Source organism: Microcaecilia unicolor, chromosome 2 (genome assembly GCF_901765095.1).
Source record: "Microcaecilia unicolor chromosome 2, aMicUni1.1, whole genome shotgun sequence".
Classification (NCBI taxonomy): Eukaryota; Metazoa; Chordata; class Amphibia; order Gymnophiona; family Siphonopidae; genus Microcaecilia; species Microcaecilia unicolor.
In genome coordinates this window covers 583,838,567-583,859,492 of record NC_044032.1, presented here as the reverse complement: position 1 = coordinate 583,859,492, position 20,926 = coordinate 583,838,567, and the positions used below count along the sequence as shown (strand labels likewise).

At 46.0% G+C, this 20,926-nt stretch overlaps 1 protein-coding gene across 2 annotated transcripts in view; it reads right to left on the bottom strand.

Annotated features, from left to right (window-relative positions):
* AGA (aspartylglucosaminidase) overlaps positions 1 to 20,926 on the bottom strand; it is a 92,753-nt gene that overhangs the window by 61,804 nt on the left and 10,023 nt on the right. For both annotated transcript variants that reach the window (XM_030192663.1, XM_030192664.1), the window contains exon 3: positions 10,943 to 11,055. In XM_030192663.1, coding sequence (XP_030048523.1) covers positions 10,943 to 11,055 — 113 coding nt within the window. The remainder of the gene's footprint in view (positions 1 to 10,942; positions 11,056 to 20,926) is intronic.

The following is a 20,926-nucleotide window of genomic DNA, read 5'->3' as shown; positions in this document are numbered from 1 at the left end:
AGAAAAGGTTAAGTAGACTGTCTTACAGGGCCTAGTCCGCTCCAGGTAAAAGGCCAGAGCTTACTTGTAGTCCAAGATGTGCAGTACAATTTTGCCAGGATGGGCATGAGGTCTGGGGAAGAATGTGAACCCTGCGAGCTGAAGTCGCTGCCACCAAAACCAAGACTTTCTGTGGCTCGAAAGGAGCTTTCACCAGCTGAGTAAGGATGATATTGAGGTCCCACGACACAGGCGGAGATTTGATAGGGTGCTTTGTCAAAGCAAACCTCACATGAATGTTGACAAGACGACTGACTGGTTAAGGAGGAACTCTGACACCACCTTAGGAAGGAATTTAGGGTGGGTGCGGAGAGCCACTCTATTATGTTAAAATTTCATGTAAGGTAGAACCGCTACTAGGGCCTGAAGGTCACCGACCCTGTGAGCTGAAGTGATTGCCACCAAAACCAAGACCTTCCGTGGCTCGAAAGGAGCTTTCATCAGCTGGGTAAGGATGACGTTGAGGTACCAAGACACAGGCGGAGATCTGATAGAGGGCTTTGTCAAAAGCAAATCTTGCATGAATTGAACTAGAGGCTGTCCAGAGATGGGCTTACCTTCTACACGATTACCACTAATTGCACTGAGGGGAACTCTTATAATTAGTCTTGAGACCAGACTCAGAGGTGTAGAAGGTATTCAAGCAGGTTCTGTGTAGGGCAAGAAAGAAGATAGAGATTCAAGGGTGCAAATTCTACACTCTCAACATCGAGGCCATGAGGGCTAAAGACTGAATTTTGGGATGGAGAAGAGACCCCTCGTTCTGAGTGATGAGGGTCTGAAAACACTCCTATCTCAATGGTTCTCCAGTGGATCACTGCGGAAGTGGAAACCATATCTGCCTGGGCCAATACAGGGCAATCAGGATTATGGTTCCACACTGTTGATAGAGTTTCAGCCGGGTCTTCCCTACGATAGGAATAGGAAGATATGTATACAGAAGACCTGTCCCCCAGTAAAGGAGAAGAGCATCTGATGCTAGTCTGTTGTGTGACCTGAGCCCGGAACAGTACTGAGGGACTCTGTTATTTTAATGAGAGGAAAAGAGATCCACCGAGTGAGTGTCCCACTCTCGGAAAATCTCATGGGCAACATTCATGCTGAGAGACCAGTCATGAGGTTGCATTGCCCTGCTCAGTCTATCAGCCTGGCTGTTGAATTTTCCTGCCAGGCACATGGCTCTGAGAACTATCCTGTTCTGCATGGCCCAGTTCCATATCCCAATGGCCTCCTGACAGAGGGAAAGATCCCATGCCCCCCTGCTTGTTGACATAATGCATCACAACCAATTAGTACAATTTGGTTCAGCAATCAATCTCTGAAAGCCTTTAGAGCATTCTAAATTGCCCGGAGATCCAGGAGGTTGATCTGACCTGGAATGTAAAGCCCATCTAAATGAGCTCCCCAGTTGGATACAGCCATCGTCAGCACCTTCTGGGATGGAGGAATTTGGGATGGTAGTCCCAAGGTCAAATTGGACTGAATTGTCCACCCGAGGATGGATTGAGCCAGCTCTGGGGTTATCTGGATGACATCCGCTAAGTTCCCCACAGTCTGAGACCAACGGACAGCTAGGATTCACTGGGCAGATCTAATATGGAGACATGTCATGGGAGTGACATGCACAGCGGAGGGAATGTGGCTCAACATCTGCCGAGCCACGACCTGCTGGCTGCTGCGAACCTGAGTGGCAATTGCAATTTGTCCGTGCCGGAGGAAGAAAGGCTCGCACTTGAATCATGTCTTGCAGGATTCATACAAAGGGACTTGGGTTGATAAACTTTAGTAGTTTCAGCGCCCTCCTTCAATGTGCTCTTCACCAACCAATCGTAGGTAGGAAAACATACGACTCCCAGAATGTGCAGCGAGCAATGCTGCGACTACCACTAGACACTTGGTACTGAATGCTGTACTGAAAAGGAATGGGTTCTCACCCAGAATCGGAGATACATCCTGTGGCCTGGAAGTATCGGGATACGAGTATAAGCATCCTTTAAATCCAGACAGCAAAGCCAGTCTTGTTCCTAAATCATGGGAAGAAGGGACCTAGGGAAACTATCCTGAACTTTTATTTGACTAAATGTTTGTTCAGAGCCCTCAGATCTAGGATGGGATGCATCCTGCCCGTCTTCTTTGGCACAGGAAGCACCTGGAATAGAATCCCTTCCCTTCTTCCCCTGGTGGAACAGGCTTGACCACATGAATCTTTAGAAGGGCAGAGAGTTCCTCTAGAAGTACTTCCCTGTGAGGAGAGCTGAGCCAAGTTGCTTTTGGTGGACAATTTGGTGGTTTCTTTCGCCAATGCAGAGATTAACTGAGACAGACTTTTTGAAGAACCCACCGATTACAGGGCAATTTTGCTTGAAATAAAACTCAGTCTCCCTCCTACCGGAAGGTTGTCCAGCACAGTCACTTTGATGGTGGCTATGCTCCCTTGGAGCCAGTCAAAAGCTCATCCCCTTCTTTGACTGGGGAGCCGATTGAGCCTTTTGTGTATGCTGTTGACGAGAACGAGTGTGCTGGAGTTGAATAAGTTGAATAAAGCAAGAAGTGTAGCGATGCCTTTGAGAATAGTAGGGACCTCGCTTTGACTTGCCAGAAAATCTCCTGGAGAAGGAGCATAGGTGTCTGCTTGGAGAGGGTATCAATGGTATCAGAGTGTGCTTTCTGATAAGAACAGTGACCTCTTCCACCTTTTCCCCCCAAAGGCTCTCACCAAGTAGTTTCCGCCAACTTCTGCTGATCCGCCAGGTCCAAGTCAGAGACATGCAGCCATGGAAGTCTACACATCACTATACTTTGAGCAGAGATCCTGGACACTATGTCAAAAGTGCCCCGGCCAGCTATTTACGATAGGCCTTCTGCTTTCTGGCCAACTTGCGAAGTGACATGGCCTGCTCCAAAGGGAGAGCATCCGCCAAGTCCGACAGACTGTGCACCGAAGACTGCAAATAAAGGTTTGTGTAGAGCTGGTATGATTGAATATGAGAAATGAGTATTGAGGCCCAATACATCTTACACTCAAACGAATCCAGTGTCTGGGCTTCCTCGCCTGAGGGAGCCGAGGCAAAGTTGAATCCATACCCCTCCTTTGTGTCAGGTCCAGTACTGACTGGTCCCGGGTGCCCTGCACAGTGGCTGTCAACGAGGCAGGTGGAGACCCACTCGATGCATATTCACTCCCAATGTCAGACATGGGTTTGGTAGCCATAGGGATCGATGCTTCCAAAACTGGTGCAGACACCGAGGCAGATACTGATGCAGTCGTTGATGATTTGGACCTGGTTACAAAAATTTTCTCTTTTTACACCTCTCTGGACTTCTGGGTTCTTTTCTGCATAAGCAAACAAAGAACACAGTTTAGATCATAGTAACATAGTAGATGAAGGCAGATAAAGACCTGTATGGTCCATCTAGTTTGCCAAACAAGATATGGTCTGGCCCCCAACACTGGATACACCAGGAATGGGTGTCAGCCCTAAAGATGTTCTGACTGCACTGGGTACAGCGTTTAAAGCCACTGGGAACTTTAGATGACATGGAAGGGAAAATAGCCAAAGCAAAATCAAATGGCTCAATGATGAGGATAAAAAGGGGCACAGCTCACCTTGCCAAAGCGTAATATCCTGAAAGCTTTAATTTCCAAGAAGTATAACCTCCGCACACCAGCACACACCTAAAGTCTCTTTCTTTTCTGAATTTTACTTTATTGAATAATAAATGTAGCAAATTTACTCACAGTTAGTAGAATCTCAGAAGTTGCTGCCCCAAAGCAAAAGACTTCATAGTTCTGAAAGCTGAATCGGAGGGTGGAGGTGAAAATTTGAAGAGAAGGAAGCTTTCTTGCAGAGATGGGAGAGTGGTCAGGTAGATGAAAGCAGTTCAGAGATGGGGTGCCTGGTTTGTGCAATATCTTGAGAAAAAGAATGAATGAGGTAAAAAGACGAGTTCGCTGCAGGGGAGCAGAAACATGTGCTGTCTGAAGTTAGATGGAGAATGTCTGAGCTCATGGGTCACAGGGGTCGAGAAGAGCACCCACACCCAGGGGAGAGAGAAAGAAGGACCAATTAGGACAGAGCCTGAAATCAAGTAGCAGAGGTGGTCCTGGAGGGCAGTCCTTGATTAGTGAGAAAGGTCATGCCCTAGCTAACCCATCAGGACAAAGATAGTAGGAATAATCAAGAAATAACAGTAGGTAGACAAAGGAGCCAAGCTTGGCCGAGAAAGGGAGGAGGTCTTTGTAGGAGAAAACACCACTAGTAACGAGCTTTATACAAACAAGCAGGGGTGACTGCAGTACATGTTGGACTACATTTCACACAAAGTATTGCTCATATGTCTTTACGGTGAATGACTGAAGCAGTGAAAATCCCCAGGAGTGAGAATAACAATAAAAGGCATCAACACACTTTAGGGTTACACTATAAAGACTAGTATAAGGCTGCCGGGGCAGAACACACCTGAAAAATAACTGATAGAACCCAGCCAATGCTCAAGCCTTTGAAGCTGAAAAAAATAAAGGAAATCTAAAAGAGGAGAAAATGGCTCTAAGAAAATTATGAGTAATACTGTTATAAACAACTACAATTGAAGGAAAAAAGGGGAAAAAACCTGTGAGGGAAGGCACCTAAAGAGCTATCAACCAAAACACTGAAGAGAAGACAAAGACCACAATCTCTCGTCACCGCGGATGAAAACAGACTGCTAGTTCTGCACTTGCAAATTGGGCAGGAAAGCACCCACACATACGCGATGGGAGTACTGCCTTAAGATTTTTTTTTTTAATTTAAATACCAGAAAATGTTTGAAATTATAGTTTTGTGGGTGTCTCACCTTGTAATTCTAAGATTACACAACCGGAATCATTTCTAATAAATCAACAGGGAACCTCAAACCTCCTAATAGGGAACATACTGCAAAAATTGCACCATCCACTATTATCTCAAGGAGTAGGATACTATCACTGGTTCCAGTGAGGAGAATAAGAGAGAAAAAAAAAAACACAAACGCAAAAACTCATGTATGCATGAGAAAAACGGATGGTATAAAAACTCTCCTTCACTAATTATAGAAATTAACAAGATGAAACACCTCCCTTCAAAACCACCAAACCGGTAATAAACCCGGTAAATCTTAAATAACCCCAAACACAAACATCAATTTTCTGCAAGACATTATTTGTCTGTTGTAGGAAAGTTTATCCCAACTGGGAGACTAAGTCCCAGAAAGATTCTAAAGTTACCTCTGTCGGTTTAGCCAATATCCCAGGGGGCACAGTCGCCAAACATTCAGGCTTCCTCTCTTGGTCCATGCCTCGTTGACCCGCTTCTAGTGTAACAGGGTCGCCCACTCTGGGGGGTTCCAGCTGTCCCCCTGGCTCCCTCTCATCCTGATTTCTCTGAGCTTCACTCGAACCTGGGCCCAAACCGCTCCGTGGTTGCGGCCTAGTCGATCCCAGGGAGGGAGAACTAGTAGTACTCTGTGGTTGCAGGTGCAGAGATCTCAGATCGGGGGTCAGCACGACATCAAGTTCTGGGGATGCTGAGAGTTCCTCCAGCAAGCCAGCATCCCCTAAGGAACCGCTCCCGATCTCCAGTCCCTGTCCCGATGTCCTCACAAAATGATCCATCGGACTGACAGGTAATGGGGCAGGCAGCAGGGAAGCTCGGGCTGCTGCCTTACCTCGTCTTTTCGGCATTTGGGTGAGTAGGAAACAAGGACTACAATGTTCCTAGGTGCGTGAAGACATCTTGGAATCTTCACACCTTCTTTCTATTGGGTAAAGATCTTTTTTTTTTTTTTTAATAATAATACATTTATTAAGAACACCATACGAAACACACAGGCAGAGTGCCAACAAATATTCGCATAACATTGCAACAATCAATGTAACAGAAAGCAAATATCCCAACCCACCCCTGAAAAACCCCATCTCTCACCTCCTCTCCCAAGTACCAAACACCCAAAAGATTAGCGCTTATACACAGCTAGGCCCCACAAGGTAAAAAATATGGTATACTACTTTAGTCCGTAAAGCCCCGCTATTGAATATAAGGTCTCTAGATGGCAGAAAATCGGCCCAGGGCGTCATGCTTAAGGGGTATCAATTCTGATATCAAATACACACGGAGCAACTTAGATAAGAGTAAGTGACAAGAAGCCAAAGGCGAGCCACAGACACCACCAGCTGAGAAGAATCCTCTGACAATCCAACAGCTGGATTATTTAATAAATAGGCAGAAATAGCACTGGGGGGGGGGGGGGGGGGAACGGTATAGATCGGTGATGGCGAACCTAGGGCACGCAGAGCCCTCTCCATTGGCACGCGCGCCATCGCTGGTCCGCCCGCTGTCCCTCCCTCCCAGCACCAGTTCGGCATCCCTCCCGCCCTCCCTCCAACCAAAGAAGCATCAGGCCGTCCTCCCGCCCTCCCAGCACCAGGAACCCCCCTCCTCCTTTGAAATTTAAAAAGCGTACCATCCTACTCCTCGGGGTTAAGGCGGTGTGCATCGGCAGCGGCATCAAAACGCGTGTTCTTCGTGCGGCGCGCCTTCGGCCTTCCTTTCTGTTTCTCAAGCTCTAGTCCCGCCTATGGGAACTAACGGGTCAACCAACCCACGAACAAAATTATAGAAAAGATTGGAAAATCCATTCAAGCCTGGTGCCTTATGAGACGGAAGGTACACCACAGCATCACATCCCGTCAGCCATAATAGGAGCCGGCAGCTGATCACTGGCAATTTGAGAGAAAGGTGAGCCAAGTAGAACTCAGTCTCCTCTGGTGAGACAGGTGTACCTGCCAAATACAAATGAGATTAGTAGGACACACCAATAGCCCAATCTCCCTGATCTTTAACCCGCACTAATTCCAAGCTTCCTGCTTATGTAGCTTATTGGCCAATAGGCACCCCGCTTTGTCACCCCCTTCAAAAAACTCCTGCCATGCCAGCTGAAGTGAAATATCATCCAAATCTAATTCTTGCAATGCATGCCAACAGGATACCAGAGCACTAACAACTGAAGACTGCACCAGACATGCCCGATTTATCGGTTCCAGACGGCATAACTGCCTCTGTAATGCCAATCTACGCTCACGATGAACCCGAGATCTATAAGCCCCCCAAGAGATACAAACCCCTGTCAAATACCTTAAAACCTTCCCACAAGGAGACCAGACCTATCTCACCAACAGTGTTAAAAGCAAAGTATTCCCAAAAGTCCGCCTGTAGTAAAGGGAAAAGCTGAGTATCAGACAACAGTTGGTCATTTAAGCATCAGATCCTCTGCCCGGGCCAAGAACCAGGCTGCAAAATATGCAAAGAGACTGGAGAATGATCGGACCAAATCAGAGATTCAATTTCTATCCTTGAGACCCAGAAACATAAGCCACCCTTCAGCATCCACATATCAATACGCGCATGAGTCATGATAGGCAGAGTAAAACAAACAAGCCCTATCCCAGGGATGTTATAAACGCCACATATCCTCCAACCCCAAATGAACCATGAAACCTCGTAATTGCGCCCGGTACTGTTTAGCGTATTGAATGTGAGCTGTATTATCTAAATAAGGGTTACAAGTGAGATTAAAGTCACCTCCCAAAATCAAAAATCCTTCCCAGAAATTCAAAATTTTTGGCTCCAACAGTGAAAAACACACTTTCTAATTGGAGTTTGGAGCATATATATTAATCAAAGTATAAAGCTGGCTATTCAATTCAGCCATCAAAAACACATAACGGCCTTCAGGATCCCGTATCACACAGGTGACTGTTTTATGAATCAAAATACCCAACCCACCCCATTTCTATTAGGCGCTTGAAATATCAAAGGGTAATGAGGGTAAAATAGCAAAGAAACCCTAGAGGGCAGCATATGAGTTTCCAGCACAAAAACCAACTCCACATCCATACAACATACTTCCTTGAAGAGCAGATGTAGTTTTTGGGGAAAATTGAGTCCTTTAACATTATAAGTCAACAACCGAAGAGAAGATATGACAAGTCAAAGAGAAAAGAAACCAAAACAATAGTGAACATCTGCAAGCAGACATACCACTGCCAACTAACACCCCTACAGAACCAAACTTCCAAAAAACCCAATGAAAGGCCACACCTAAACATAAAAACCCATGACCTAAATCCCATCCCCACCCACCCAAAGGAAAAGGCCCATAGGAAACTTAAAGGGTCTCGTAAAAGAGGAAGGACACAGCGCGAGACAACAGAGCTACCCCTCCCACAGAAACAAGCACAGAATGATAATATTCACACACATTTTCAATACATTGAATTAGTCATGTAACCATATCAAGAGCAGCAATATCAACAATGATATGAAAGTGAGACATTCAAAATGAAATAAAACTCAGTCAGGAGGTCTTCCAGACTTGGATACTCGCTGCCACCCCTGCCTCCGAGGTGACCTCTGATGGAATTAGGATGTCGAATGAAGAGAGCCATCCCTCGACAGCAAGCCAGTGGCTATCAAATTCTCTTTCACTGTGGCCACCGAGGTGGCTGTACAAGACTTGCCGCCCACTGAAAATGCCCATTCAATAGGACATATCCACTGGTAGCGAGCATGATGTTCCCAAAATAGCTGTGTCCATACTCGGTATTCTCGCCTAAGTACCAGGGCTGCTGGAGCCACATCTGGATACACTTCGATCTCAGCATCTTCCCAGCAAAGAGAGCCACCCTTGCGACACAGGGCGCACAGTACATCTTCTTGGTCCCCATACTTATGAAAGCATGCTACTACATCCCAGTGCCGATTGCAACCCAATGCACTCTGTCCAAGAGTGGAGGTAATGGTGTGGCAGTCCCCTAAGCCAGTGGTGTACAACAGTGACCAGGACAGTACTACCTCCTGCACTCAAGCATCCACTACCGTCTCTGGGACTCTGTGGAGGCAAATGTTACACCTCCGAGATCTGTTTTCCAAGTCCTTGATCTTCAGGATGGCCTCGTCATGAGGTTGTTCCAAAGCAGACAGCTTTGAGTGAAGACTTTCAAGATCGTCCCCATGTGCCACTAATTGGACTTCTGCCTCCTCCATGCGGTGACCAATGTCAACAATGTGACATCCAAAGAGCTCTGCAACTCAAACCTCACAGAGGTGAGGTCTGAATTAAATTACTGGGATCACGCATGCATTTCGGTGCAGAATAAGGAGATCTCACCTTCCTCATGCAGAATGGAGCTCACAGCAGGAACATCTCCTGCCGCCATCTTGGCCTCATGGTGCGGCTTAAACAGAGGGAGCAGAAATGCAGTTGTTTCAAACACTATCTGACCACGCCAGGCTGACATTGAAGCGTGAAGACACAGCACTTCACTTCGCAAAGATAATCCCCCCCCCCCCCCCCCCCCGGGAGGAGTTAAGACTTATGTGAACAAGCTGATTAATCAGGGAGCCCCAGAGCTCTTACCTCACACTGCCATTTAGGTGCGTGACATCACTTCCCCTCCAGTGCTGCCTTAAGATATTAAAGGGAAAGTAGTATTTTTAACCGGGCTCCATGGATGGTATCACCCCCATATGCGAGATTAATATGGCCTACTTGACCTTGAAGATTAACACCTATATTACAAAAAATAACTAAAAAAATTAATCTTCTGTGCTCAGAAATCAAAAGTGTCAAATGTCAGCTTGGGGAACTGTGACAGACAAAAATAGAAAAAGTACATAAAGTACAAGAAAAAATGCATTTGTTTCTCTTTTTCCAGTTTTTTATTTCTCAGTCTAGCTAGCTTATTTTAACTTAGATCTGTATTTTCTGGTTTCTAATTTGTGGCCCCTTATTTTGTATTAAGTGAGGGTATTTCCACGTCTTGCGTGTGTGACTGAGGTAAATTAATCAGTTAATGTGTAGTACCTGGGTAGGGAACTTTGATTTGTTCATCTGGACTGACAGATATCAGTGAAGGTGTGAAGGTAAGAGAAAAGGAATGAAAGATAGGGAGGAGTTGATTTTTCAGCAAAACCAGGGAGGTACACCACCCTGTCCGGTTCACAAACCTACTGGACAGGGTGTTGTTCCTCCCTGGTTTTGCTGAAAAATCAGTTCCCCTGAAGACGCCACTAGTCTGGCGAAACATGGCCCATGTAGGGAACTAAAATCTATGAACAGTGATTCTTTTGATCTTATGTCTTGCATGGAGTGATTTTTTTGAAAAAAGTATTGCAGTGGACAAGAACTTTGCAGGAAGAAGATCTTTGGTTCTGCACAATCTCTACCTAAGCTAAGTAGCTGTTATTCAATATATTTTTTTTGAACATTAGTTTTTTAACATCATTTTCTGGATATTGTCCATTAATTAAATATTGTGATCAGGATGGAGGTAGGATGTGCTATGATGTAAATGTGGTGTCCCTGCAAAGCTTGGGCTTTTAGTCCACAGCAATACACCAAAAAAACTGAGCACAACAAATAAATATTTATACAATTTTATTGAGCTTTTTACAAAAAGTAATTATTTATACAATATGAGTAAATGAGAATATTTCTAATACTTTAAAGTTCTAATTAGGGTTTCTGTTATAGTTTGCTAATTTTGAAATTTGAAACCGATTTTTGTTGGATACCCAGAATTGCGTTTGATATTAATACAGATTTAACACAGGAGCCCTTAGCACCTCCTAAAAAGGAAGCAGTAAGCGCTCCTGCATACGTTTTTTTCAGTGGCTGCGTGCTAATGCTAACTTTAGTGCACAGCCAAAACATGAAATAATAGAAAAAAGGCCAAATTTAGTCACATTAGAAATGGGCTTAGCATGCAGAAAAGTTCCACATTAGGACATACTACACCCATTTCTTAGTATATCACAAGGCCCCAACATTTAGGGAGAATATCAATTTCAGGACTTGATAAAGTATAAAAAGCACTTTTAAAACATACCAGATTCTCCCACCAAAAACGTGTGCTTGGTATGTTCCATCACAGCTCGCGCCACGCCAATAGCATTTTTAATGCGCCTGAGGTTTGCTACTGCCCCAACTTCTATTGTGTTACTGAAAAACAAAATCCTGCAACATGACCAATCCTGAAACATGCTTTTATTTATCTTTTTTATTATGTATGTTTACTTCTTATGTTTTGATACTCGGAAATTCTGGGCTATAAATCTTTTAAATAAATGCAAACAACTCCATGACATGTGCCTACATATGTGTACTCCAATGTAGATACAACTTTATGCATGTAAGTGCGTATTTTATACATGCCTACGCTTAAGTACACCCCAACATCTGCAAAAGCACATAGGCTACTGTCAGCACACATATACGCCTGTGCAATTTTATAGTAGCCATTTTTCACGTGGATAAAGCAAAGTTGCTCATCTGTAGCAGGTGCTCCCCAAGGACAGCAGGCCAGTCACATGTGGATGATGTCATCCAAACGGAGCCCGGTGTGGATGCTGGCTAGCGTATAGATGTTTCAAGAAAATTCTAGCAGTGTCCCACCACGCATGAGTGTGTGCCTTCCTGCCTGACGTGTGAGCACAGGTCCCTCAGTTAGGTAATATAGCTAAAGGAATACAACTCCTAGGGAAAACGAGAGGTGTGTGAGAATGCCCAGCCTGCTGTCCTCAAAGAACATCTGTTACAGGTAACTACGCTTTCTCCAAGGCCAAGCAGGTATTCTCACATGTGGAAATCCTTAGCTACTAGGCTCACCAAGAATGCTAGGACAATAGGGACTCAAAATGAATTAACCTGAAACTATATACATTCTAGCTGTGAAGGCACAACCTGGAACATAACAAAACTGGTCCCAGGAGGGTGGAATTGGATTCTAGACACCAAACAAATTCTGCAGGACTGTCTTAACTAAACAGGCTGTCACATCAGGTATCTTGTTTAAGACAGTAGCGAGATGTGAATGTGTGGACTGAAGACCATGTCGCAGCCTTGCAAACCTCCTCTATGGAGGGCCAACCTCAAGTGGGCTACTGACATAGCTATGGCTCTGACTTTATGAGCCTTGACATGACCCTTGTTATGTTCCAGTCTGGGCATAAGTGATGGAGATGCAAATACTAGCCAACTGGAACATGTGCCTTTGCTGATAGCTACCCTATCCTGTTTGGGTCAAAAGAAACAAAAAGCTGGGTGGACTGTCTATGGGCTTTAGTCCATTCTAGATAGAAAGCTAAGGCTCGCTTGCAGTCTAATGTATGCTGTACAGTCACAAGGATAGGCATGTGGTTTGGGAAAAAATGTTAGCAGAACAACTGACTGGTTAGATGGAACTCCAAGACCACCTTAGGAAGGAACTTAGGGTGTATGCGAAGAACTACTCTATTATAGTGAAACTTAATGTAAGGTGGATCAGCTACTAGGGCCTGAAGCTCACCGACTCTGCAAGCTGAAATGACCGCAACCAAAGCAACAACTTTCCAGGTCAGATACTTCAGAAAACAGAAATTAAGTGGCTCAAAAATTTCATCAGCTGGTTGAGAACAATGCTGACATCCCATGACACAGTAGGAGGTTTGATGGGTAGGGCTTTGTTAACAACAAACCTCTCATAAAACCAACAACTAGAGCCTGTACAGAGATGGGCTTACTTCTTACACTGAGATGAACCCTTACAGACATGTTTTTCAAATCAGACTCAGAGAGGTGCAGGGGGTATTCAAGCAGTTTTTGTATATGACAAGTACGAAGATCTAGGGCTTTGCCCTTACACCAGATAGCAAATCTCTTCCACTTAAAAAAAAATAACACCTCTTAGGGTAGTCTTTCCTGGAAGCAAGAGTCTGGAGACACCCTCAAACAGATTCAAGGACGCAAACTCTACACTCTCAACATCCAGGCCGTGAGGACCATGGACCGGAGACTGAGATGCAGAAGGAAACCCTCTTTCTGCGTGATGAGGGTTAAAAACACTCCAATCACCACAGTTCTTCGATGGACAACTCCAGAGGAAGAGGAAACCAGACCTGCCTCAGCTCATAAAGGGCGATTAGGATCATAGCTCCCCAAACTTGCTTGAGTTTCAGCTAAATCTTCTCTATGAGAGGTACTGGAGGATACCCATACAGATGACTTGTCCCCCAATATAGGAGAAAGGCATCTGATGCCAATCTGCCATGTGACCTAAGCCTGGAACAGAACTGAGGGACTCTGTTCTTGAGATAAGTGGCAAAAAGATCCATTGAGGGGGTGCCCCACTCTTGGAAAATGTGCGGGCTAGGCCTATATTGAGACACCACTCGTGAGGTTGCATTACACTGCTCAATCTTTCTGCCAGGCTCTTGTCCTTTCCCATTTGGTATGTGATTCCCATAAAGGAAGATCCACTGCAACATCCCTATCACTTCCTGACAAAAGGGGCACGAGTCTACACCTCCCTGCTTGTTCACACAGTACACTGTAACCTGATTGTCAGTTTGGATGAGAAAATTTTGGTTCTGCAGCCGATCTCTGAAAGCCTATAGAGCGTTCCAAACGGCCCTCAGCTCGAGGTTGATATGGAGATCTGTTTCCTGGAGAGACCATGTCTCTTGGGTGTGAAGCCCATCGACATGAGCTCCCCATCCCAGGATGGATGCATCCGTCGTCAACACCTTCTGAGAAGGCAGAATTTGGAATGATAGTCCCATTGTAAAATCTGACTGACCTGCTAATCAGAGAAGAAAATGACCCAGCTCTGGAGGGACCTGGATGACATTTGCTAGGTTCCCAGCTGCCTGAGACCACTGGGAAGCTAGGATCCACTGGGCCTCTCTCAAATGGAGACGAGTGATGGGAGTGACATGCACTGTGAAGACCATTAGGCATATTTTCAAAGCACTTTGGGAGGCTAAGTTCCATAGGTTTCTATGGAACTTTGGGAGGCTAAGTGCTTTGAAAATGAGCTTGCATGTGGCCTAACAATCTCAATTATCTGCTGAGCTTCAGACTTGCGAGGTGATTGCTACTAAGGGATACGCTCTCAGTTGAGGCAGAAAAGCCCAAGCTTGCATTGTATCGAGCACAGCTCCTATGTACTCCAATTGCTGTACTGGGGGAAGTTGGGACTTGGGGTAGTTTATGATGAACCCTAGTAGCTCCAACATCCAAATATTTATCTGCATTGATTCTTGTGCCCCCTCCTGCGATGTACTCTTGACCAGCCAATCATCTAGGTAGGGAAATACATAAACTTCCAGTCTGCGTGGCAATGCTGTAACTACTGCTATACATTTGGGAGCTGAAGAGAGACCGAAAGGCAGAACGCGATACTGTTAGTGGTGTTTCCCTACACGGAATCCGAGATACTTCCTGTGACTGGGAACAAATAGATACATGGATAGAGGCATCAAGTCCAGAGAGCATAGCCAATCATTTTCCTGAATCATGGAAAGAAGGGTGCCCAGGGAAATCATCCTGAACTTTTCTTTGACCAGGAATTTGTTCAGGGCCCTTAGGTCTAGGATTGAACGGAATCCCCCCCTCCCCCTGTTTTCTTGAGCACAAGTACCTGGAATAGAATCCCTTCCCTTCTTCCCTGGTGGCACAGTTTGACCGCATTGGCCTGTAGAAGGGCAGAGATTTCCTCTACAAGTGCCTGCTTGTGCTGAGGGCAATTTGGTGAATGAAGTGCATAACCAAGACAGACTATTTGAAAAACCCATCAGTTGGAGGTTACAAGGGGCCACTTCCACCTTTGATGGTAAAAACTGAGCCTCCCCCACCCAAAGGTCATTTGGGATGGTTACTTAGACTGCGACTATGCTCTCCTGGAGCCAGTCAAAAGAGAATGATGAGGGCAAAAGCACTGGGAATGGGGCTGCTGGGCAGAGCGAGAAGGTGGTGGAAATCTAAGCCTTTGAGAGTAGGAAGAGAGTCCACGAGACTAAGCATACTGCGTAGCAAAGACTTCAAGTAGATGCTCATGTAGATCTGGTAGGAATGGATGCAGGCAATAAGCATCGAAGCCTGATAAACTGTCCTCCCAAATGAGTCTAGTGTCTGATCCTCTCTACCTGAACAGAGGCATGAATCCCGAACTCCTAGCTCATTTGAGGGCAGATTCAACTGCCAAAGAGTGGTGAGGCAGCCTTCCGTATCCACATTCCTAGGTACAACCTGCACTGAGAGAAGAGATTCCCAGTTTTTCATCAGTGCATCTTTAAGGATAGGGTGTAATGGAACCCGTGACCCCTTCCTTAAGAGGTGATTCATAACCCAGAATAGACATCTCTGCCCTGGGTTCCTCCATCTCCAACTTAAGAGGGGTGATCAAAGCCATTTTCTTCACAAAACCTGTGAGAGACTGACCTTCCGGTGGAGATTTACATCTCTCTCTGGGGAGGGATCAGAAGGGATCCCCATAAGACTCCTCCTTTGAGAAATAATGAGGGTCCTCTTCCGGGTCCCATGAGAAGTCCCATTCAGACTCCTCACCTTACTCAGATTGAACAGAATGAGTCTGTGCCTGCTCCAGCACAGTGGTACTACGCCCATGCCCTGGCAGGTGTCAAGGTACAGTCCCACCCTCAGACCCCAGAGAAGCTTCCTCACCTGATGTTGAGAGTGATACTGTACGGGTGATGTCAACACCCGTCGGGATGCTGGCATCAAAGCCCGCTCCACAGGCAAGCTAAGAGCCTCAAGAAGAAGCTGGGGCTGAGCTGCAGCTAGCGCAAGTGCCCTCAATGCATGAGTAGTGTGCAGCTGTAGCATCTATGCCAACTCCTCCATCAGCATGGCTCAGTACTGCTCATTGAAGGTAGGCATCGGCAAAGATTGAGGTGCCAGGACAGGGACAGCCTGCGAAGGAGCCGAGACAAAGACAACCTGCAAAGGAGCTGGTGCCGAACTGGAAGCGGAAACCCAGCTGCCCAGAGAATGGCGCATTGGCACCTCCATTAAGGATGGGGAGTGCTTCTCTCAGTGCTGACTCTGCCAATGCCTCGGTGCTCCTGGCACCATTCATCAAAGAGGACCAATGCTTGTGCTTCTTGGGTTTCCCCTGATGCTAAGCATCGCAGTTCTTTGGTACAGACATAGAACCCATATATGTCCTCGGTATCAGGTCCGAGGCTGACCAGTACTTGGGTTATCAATGCCCAATGTTGAGGGAAGTGGACATCTCTTCAATGCCAGTGAACTCCCAGTGGTAGGTGATATCTGGACAGCCATCAAGGTCGATGCTTCTGGTGCCAAAAAGTCTCTCTTGCTGTACCTGACGTGTCCTCAACTGACTTTTCAAATAGGAAGAATGGGGTTAGGGTCATGGTTAGGCCCAAGGTTTAAGAATTGCAGCCAAATTAAAATTCTTAAATTTTGGACTACAAAAAGGGGTAGAGCCCAAATCAAGGTCAATGCTCAGACCTAAGTGGGTCTATTCAGCAGTGAAAAAGAAAGAAAACTTGAAGGGCCAAAAAAATAACTAAGAACTAAAAGGGAAAATAATTTTAAAAAAATATCTGCACTGGAAGGTAATGCAAAAGCAGATAAAAAAAGGAATTAAGGGGAGACCGCGAGGGCATGTCCTCCCTGTTCTGCATCAACATCTATACGCTAGCCAGCATCCCACCGGGCTCCGTCAGATGACGTCACCCACATGTGAGAATACAACTGGCCCTGCCTGTCTTCGGAGATAAAAATAAAATTAAAGAAAAACAAATTTCCCACTCAGTGACTACAGGAGATCTTTATATAGTGAAGTTACTTACCTGTAGCAGGTATTCTCCAAGGACAATAGGGCTTATTCTCATAAGAGGGTAATACGGCGCTGCGTTGCCCAGTCCGGCCTTTATAGCAAGCCATAAGAGCTTTTGTGGAATGCGAGATATGCTCCACTGCGCATGCGCGGCTACCGCAGTTACATACCACAACAACAAAAAATTAAATTGGAGACAAGTCATAGGGGAGGTGGGAGAGTTTATAAGAATATAAGTCTTGCTGTCCTTGGAGAATACCTGCTACAGGTAAGTAACTGCTTTCTGTGAGGACAAGCAAGGCATTAATTTTCCCAAGTGGGGTTATCCCTAGCATCCAGAAACAACAAACATTGATCAATTGGACCTCGCAACAGCGAGAATATAACTCAGATCAACCTCAACTTATATACAAACTGAGTGAGAGTGCAGCCTGGAACAGAATAAAACAGGTCTAGGAGGGTGCAGTTGGATTCTAAACCCCAAAGAGATTCTGCAACATTATCTGCCTGAACAGACGCATCAGGTATCCTGCTCAAGGCAGTAATGAGATGTGAATGTGTGGACTGAAGACTACATTGAAGCCTTACAAATTTCTTTAAAAGAGACAGACCACAAGTGGGCTACCGAAGCAGCCATGACTCTGACATATTAGCCTTGACATGACCCTTCAGTGTCAGCCCAGCCTGGGCATAAGTGAAAGAAATGCAATCTGCCAGCCAATTAGAGACTGTATGTTTCCCGATGGCAAACCCCATCCGGTTGGGATCAAAAAGTTGGGCGGACTGTCCATGGGGCCTTGTCCACTCCACATAGCAGGCCAATACTCGCTTGCAGTCCAAGGTGTGCAAGGTGCTCTCACCAGGATGGGTATGAGGTCAGAGGATGAGTGTTGGCAAGACAACTAACTGGTTCAGATGGCACTCCGACACATTTGGCAGGAACCTAGGGTGCATGCGGAGGACTACTCTGTTGTGATGAAACTTGGTATAAGGTACATCCACCACTGAGGCCTGAAGCTCACAGACTATCAGCTGAAGTAACAGCCACCAAGAAAATGACCTTCCAGGTCAAGTACTTCAGATGGAAGGAATTCAGTGCCTCAAAAGGAGCTTTCATCAGCTGGGTGAGAACAACACTGAGGTCCCATGATACAGGCGGAGGTTTGACAAGGGGCTTTGACAAAAGAAAACCTCTCATGAAGCGAAGAACTAGAGGCTGTCCAGAGATGGGCTTATTCTCTACACGCTGATAAGCACTAACTGCACTGCGGTAAACCTTTACGGAGTCTTGAGACCAGACTTGGAAAGGTGCAGACGGTATTCAAGCAGGAACTATGTAGGACAGTAAACAGGATCTAGGGCCTTGCCTCACACCAGATGGCAAACTTCTCCACTTGAAAGAACACCACCTCTTAGTGGAATCTTTCCTGGAAGCCAGGAAGACTCTGGAGACACCGGGAGACACCCTCTGACAGACCAAGAGAAGCAAATTCTAGGCTCTCAACATTCAGGCCATAAGGGCCAGAGACTGAAGGTTGGGATGTAGAAGAGATCCCTCATTCTGCGTGATGAGGGTAAGAAAACACTTCAAACGCCATGGTTCTTTGAAGGATAACTCCAGAAAAAGATGGAACCAGATCTGCTGAGGCCAGTAAGGCATGATTAAGATCATGGTCCCATGGTCTTGCTTGAGTTTCAGCACAGTCTTTCCCACAACAGGAATGGGAGGATAAGCATACAGAAGACTTGACCCCCAAATGCAGGAGGAAGGCATCCAACGCTAATCTGTCATTGGCCTGAAGCCTGGAGCAGAACTGAGAGACTCTGTGATTCAGTTGAGTGGCAAAGAGATCCGCCGAGGTGCCCCACTCTTGGAAGATCTTGCGGGCAATGCCTATATTGAGACACCACTCGTGAGGTTACATAACCCTGCTCAATCTGTCAGTCAGACTGTTTTTGTCTGCCAGATAAGTGGCTCAGACGAACGTCATGTTTCTGAGCCCTGTGCCACATCCGGACGGCCTCCTGACACAGAGGGCATAAGACGGTGCCCCCTGCTTGTTGGTGTAATGCACTGCAACCTGGTTGTCTGCTTGAATGAGCACAATTTGGATGGACAGCCGATATCTGAAAGCCTTTAGAGCGTTCCAGGTCACACGAAGCTCCAGAAGATTGATCTGAAGACCTGTTTCCTGGAGGGACCATGCTCCCTGAGTGTGAAGCCCATGTACATGAGCTCCCCAACCGAGAGATGCATCCGTCGTCAGCACATTTTGTGGCTAAAGAATTTCGAATGGAAGTCCCAGGGTCAAACTGGATCAAACAGTCCACGAGAGCAGAGAATGAACAAGGTCTGGAGACACTCGGATGACATCTTCCAGGTCTCCTGTAGCCTAGCCCCACTGGGAGGCTAGGGTCCATTGGGCTGATCTCATTTGAAGGCATGTCATAGGTGTTACATGTGGCCCATGTATAATTATAGTGGGTAGATTAAACACCCAACAACCTCAACATCTGCTGAGCTGTGACCTGCTGAGAGGCTCAAACCTGAGAGGCCAATGCGACTAAAGTGTCTGCCCTCGGCCCTGAGAGAAAGGCTAGAATCTTCTGCATATCGAGCAGGTCAAAGATGTAACTTGAGGTAGTTTATAACAAACCCTAGAACTTCTAGCACCCAAATAGTTCTCTGCATGGACTCCCAAGGACCATCCTCTGACATGCTCTTCACCAGCTAATCATAGTAACATAGTAGATGACGGCAGAAAAGACCTGCATGGTCCATCCACTCTGCCCAACAAGATAAACTCATATGAGCTTTTTGTATATACCTTACCTTGATTTGTATCTGCCATTTTCAGGGCACAGACCGTAGAAGTCTGCCCAGCACTAGCCCCGCCTCCCACCACCGGCTCTGCCACTCAATCTCCGCTAAGCTTCTGAGGATCCATTCCTTCTGAACAGGATTCCTTTATGTTTATCCCACGCATGTTTGAATTCCATTACAGTTTTCATCTCCACCACCTCCCGCTGGAGGGCATTCCAAGTATTCACCACTCTCTCTGTGAAAAAATACTTCCTGACATTTTTCTTGAGTCAGCCCCCCCTTCAATCTCATTTCTTGTCCTCTAGTTCTACCGCCTTCCCATCTATAGAAAAGGTTTGTTTGCGGATTAATACCTTTCAAATATTTGAACGTCTGTATCATATCACCCGTTTCTCCTTTCCTCCAGGGTATACATGTTCAGGTCAGCAAGTCTCTCCTCATAATGTCTTGTAACGCAAATCCTATACCATTCTTGTAGCTTTTCTTTGCACCGCTTCAATTCTTTTTACATGCTTAGCAAGATACGGCCTCCAGAACTGAACACAATACTCCAGGTGGGGCCTCACCAACGACTTATACAGGGGCATTAAAACCTCTTTTCTTCTGCTGGTCACACCTCTCGCTATACAGCCTAGCAACCTTCTAGCTACGGCCACCGCCTTGTCAAACTGTTTCGTCGCCTTCAGATCCTCAGATACTATCACCCCAAGATCCCTCTCCTCGTCCGTACATATCAGACACTCACCGCCTAACACATACGTCTCCCATGGATTTCTACTCCCCAAGTGCATCACTTTGCATTTCTTCACATTCAATTTTAATTGCCAAACCTTAGACCATTCTTCTAGCTTCCGCAGATCCTTTTTCATGTTTTCCACTCCCTCCCAGGTGTCCACTCTATTACAAATCTTAGTATCATCCGCAAAAAGGCAAACTTTACCTTCTAACACTTCTGCAATGTCACTCACAAATCCCAGCACTGATCCGAGGCACTCCACTAGTCACCTTTCCCTCATCCGAGCGAATTCCATTAACCACCACCCTCTGGCGTCTGTCCGTCAACCAGTTCCTAATCCAATTCACCACGTCGGGTCCTATCTTCAGCCTGTCAAGTTTATTCAAGAGCCTCCTGTGGGGAACCGTGTCAAAAGCTTTGCTGAAATCTAAGTAGATTACGTCTATAGCACGTCTCTGATTCAATTCTCCGGTCACCCAGTCAAAGAATTCAATGAGATTCGTTTGGCACAATTTACCTTTGGTAAAACCATGTTGTCTCGGATCTTGCAACTTATTGGCTTCCAGGAAATTCACTATCCTTTCCTTCAGCATCGCTTCCATTACTTTTCCAAAAACCGAAGTGAGGCTTACCGGCCTGTAGTTTCCAGCTTCTTCTCTATCACCAC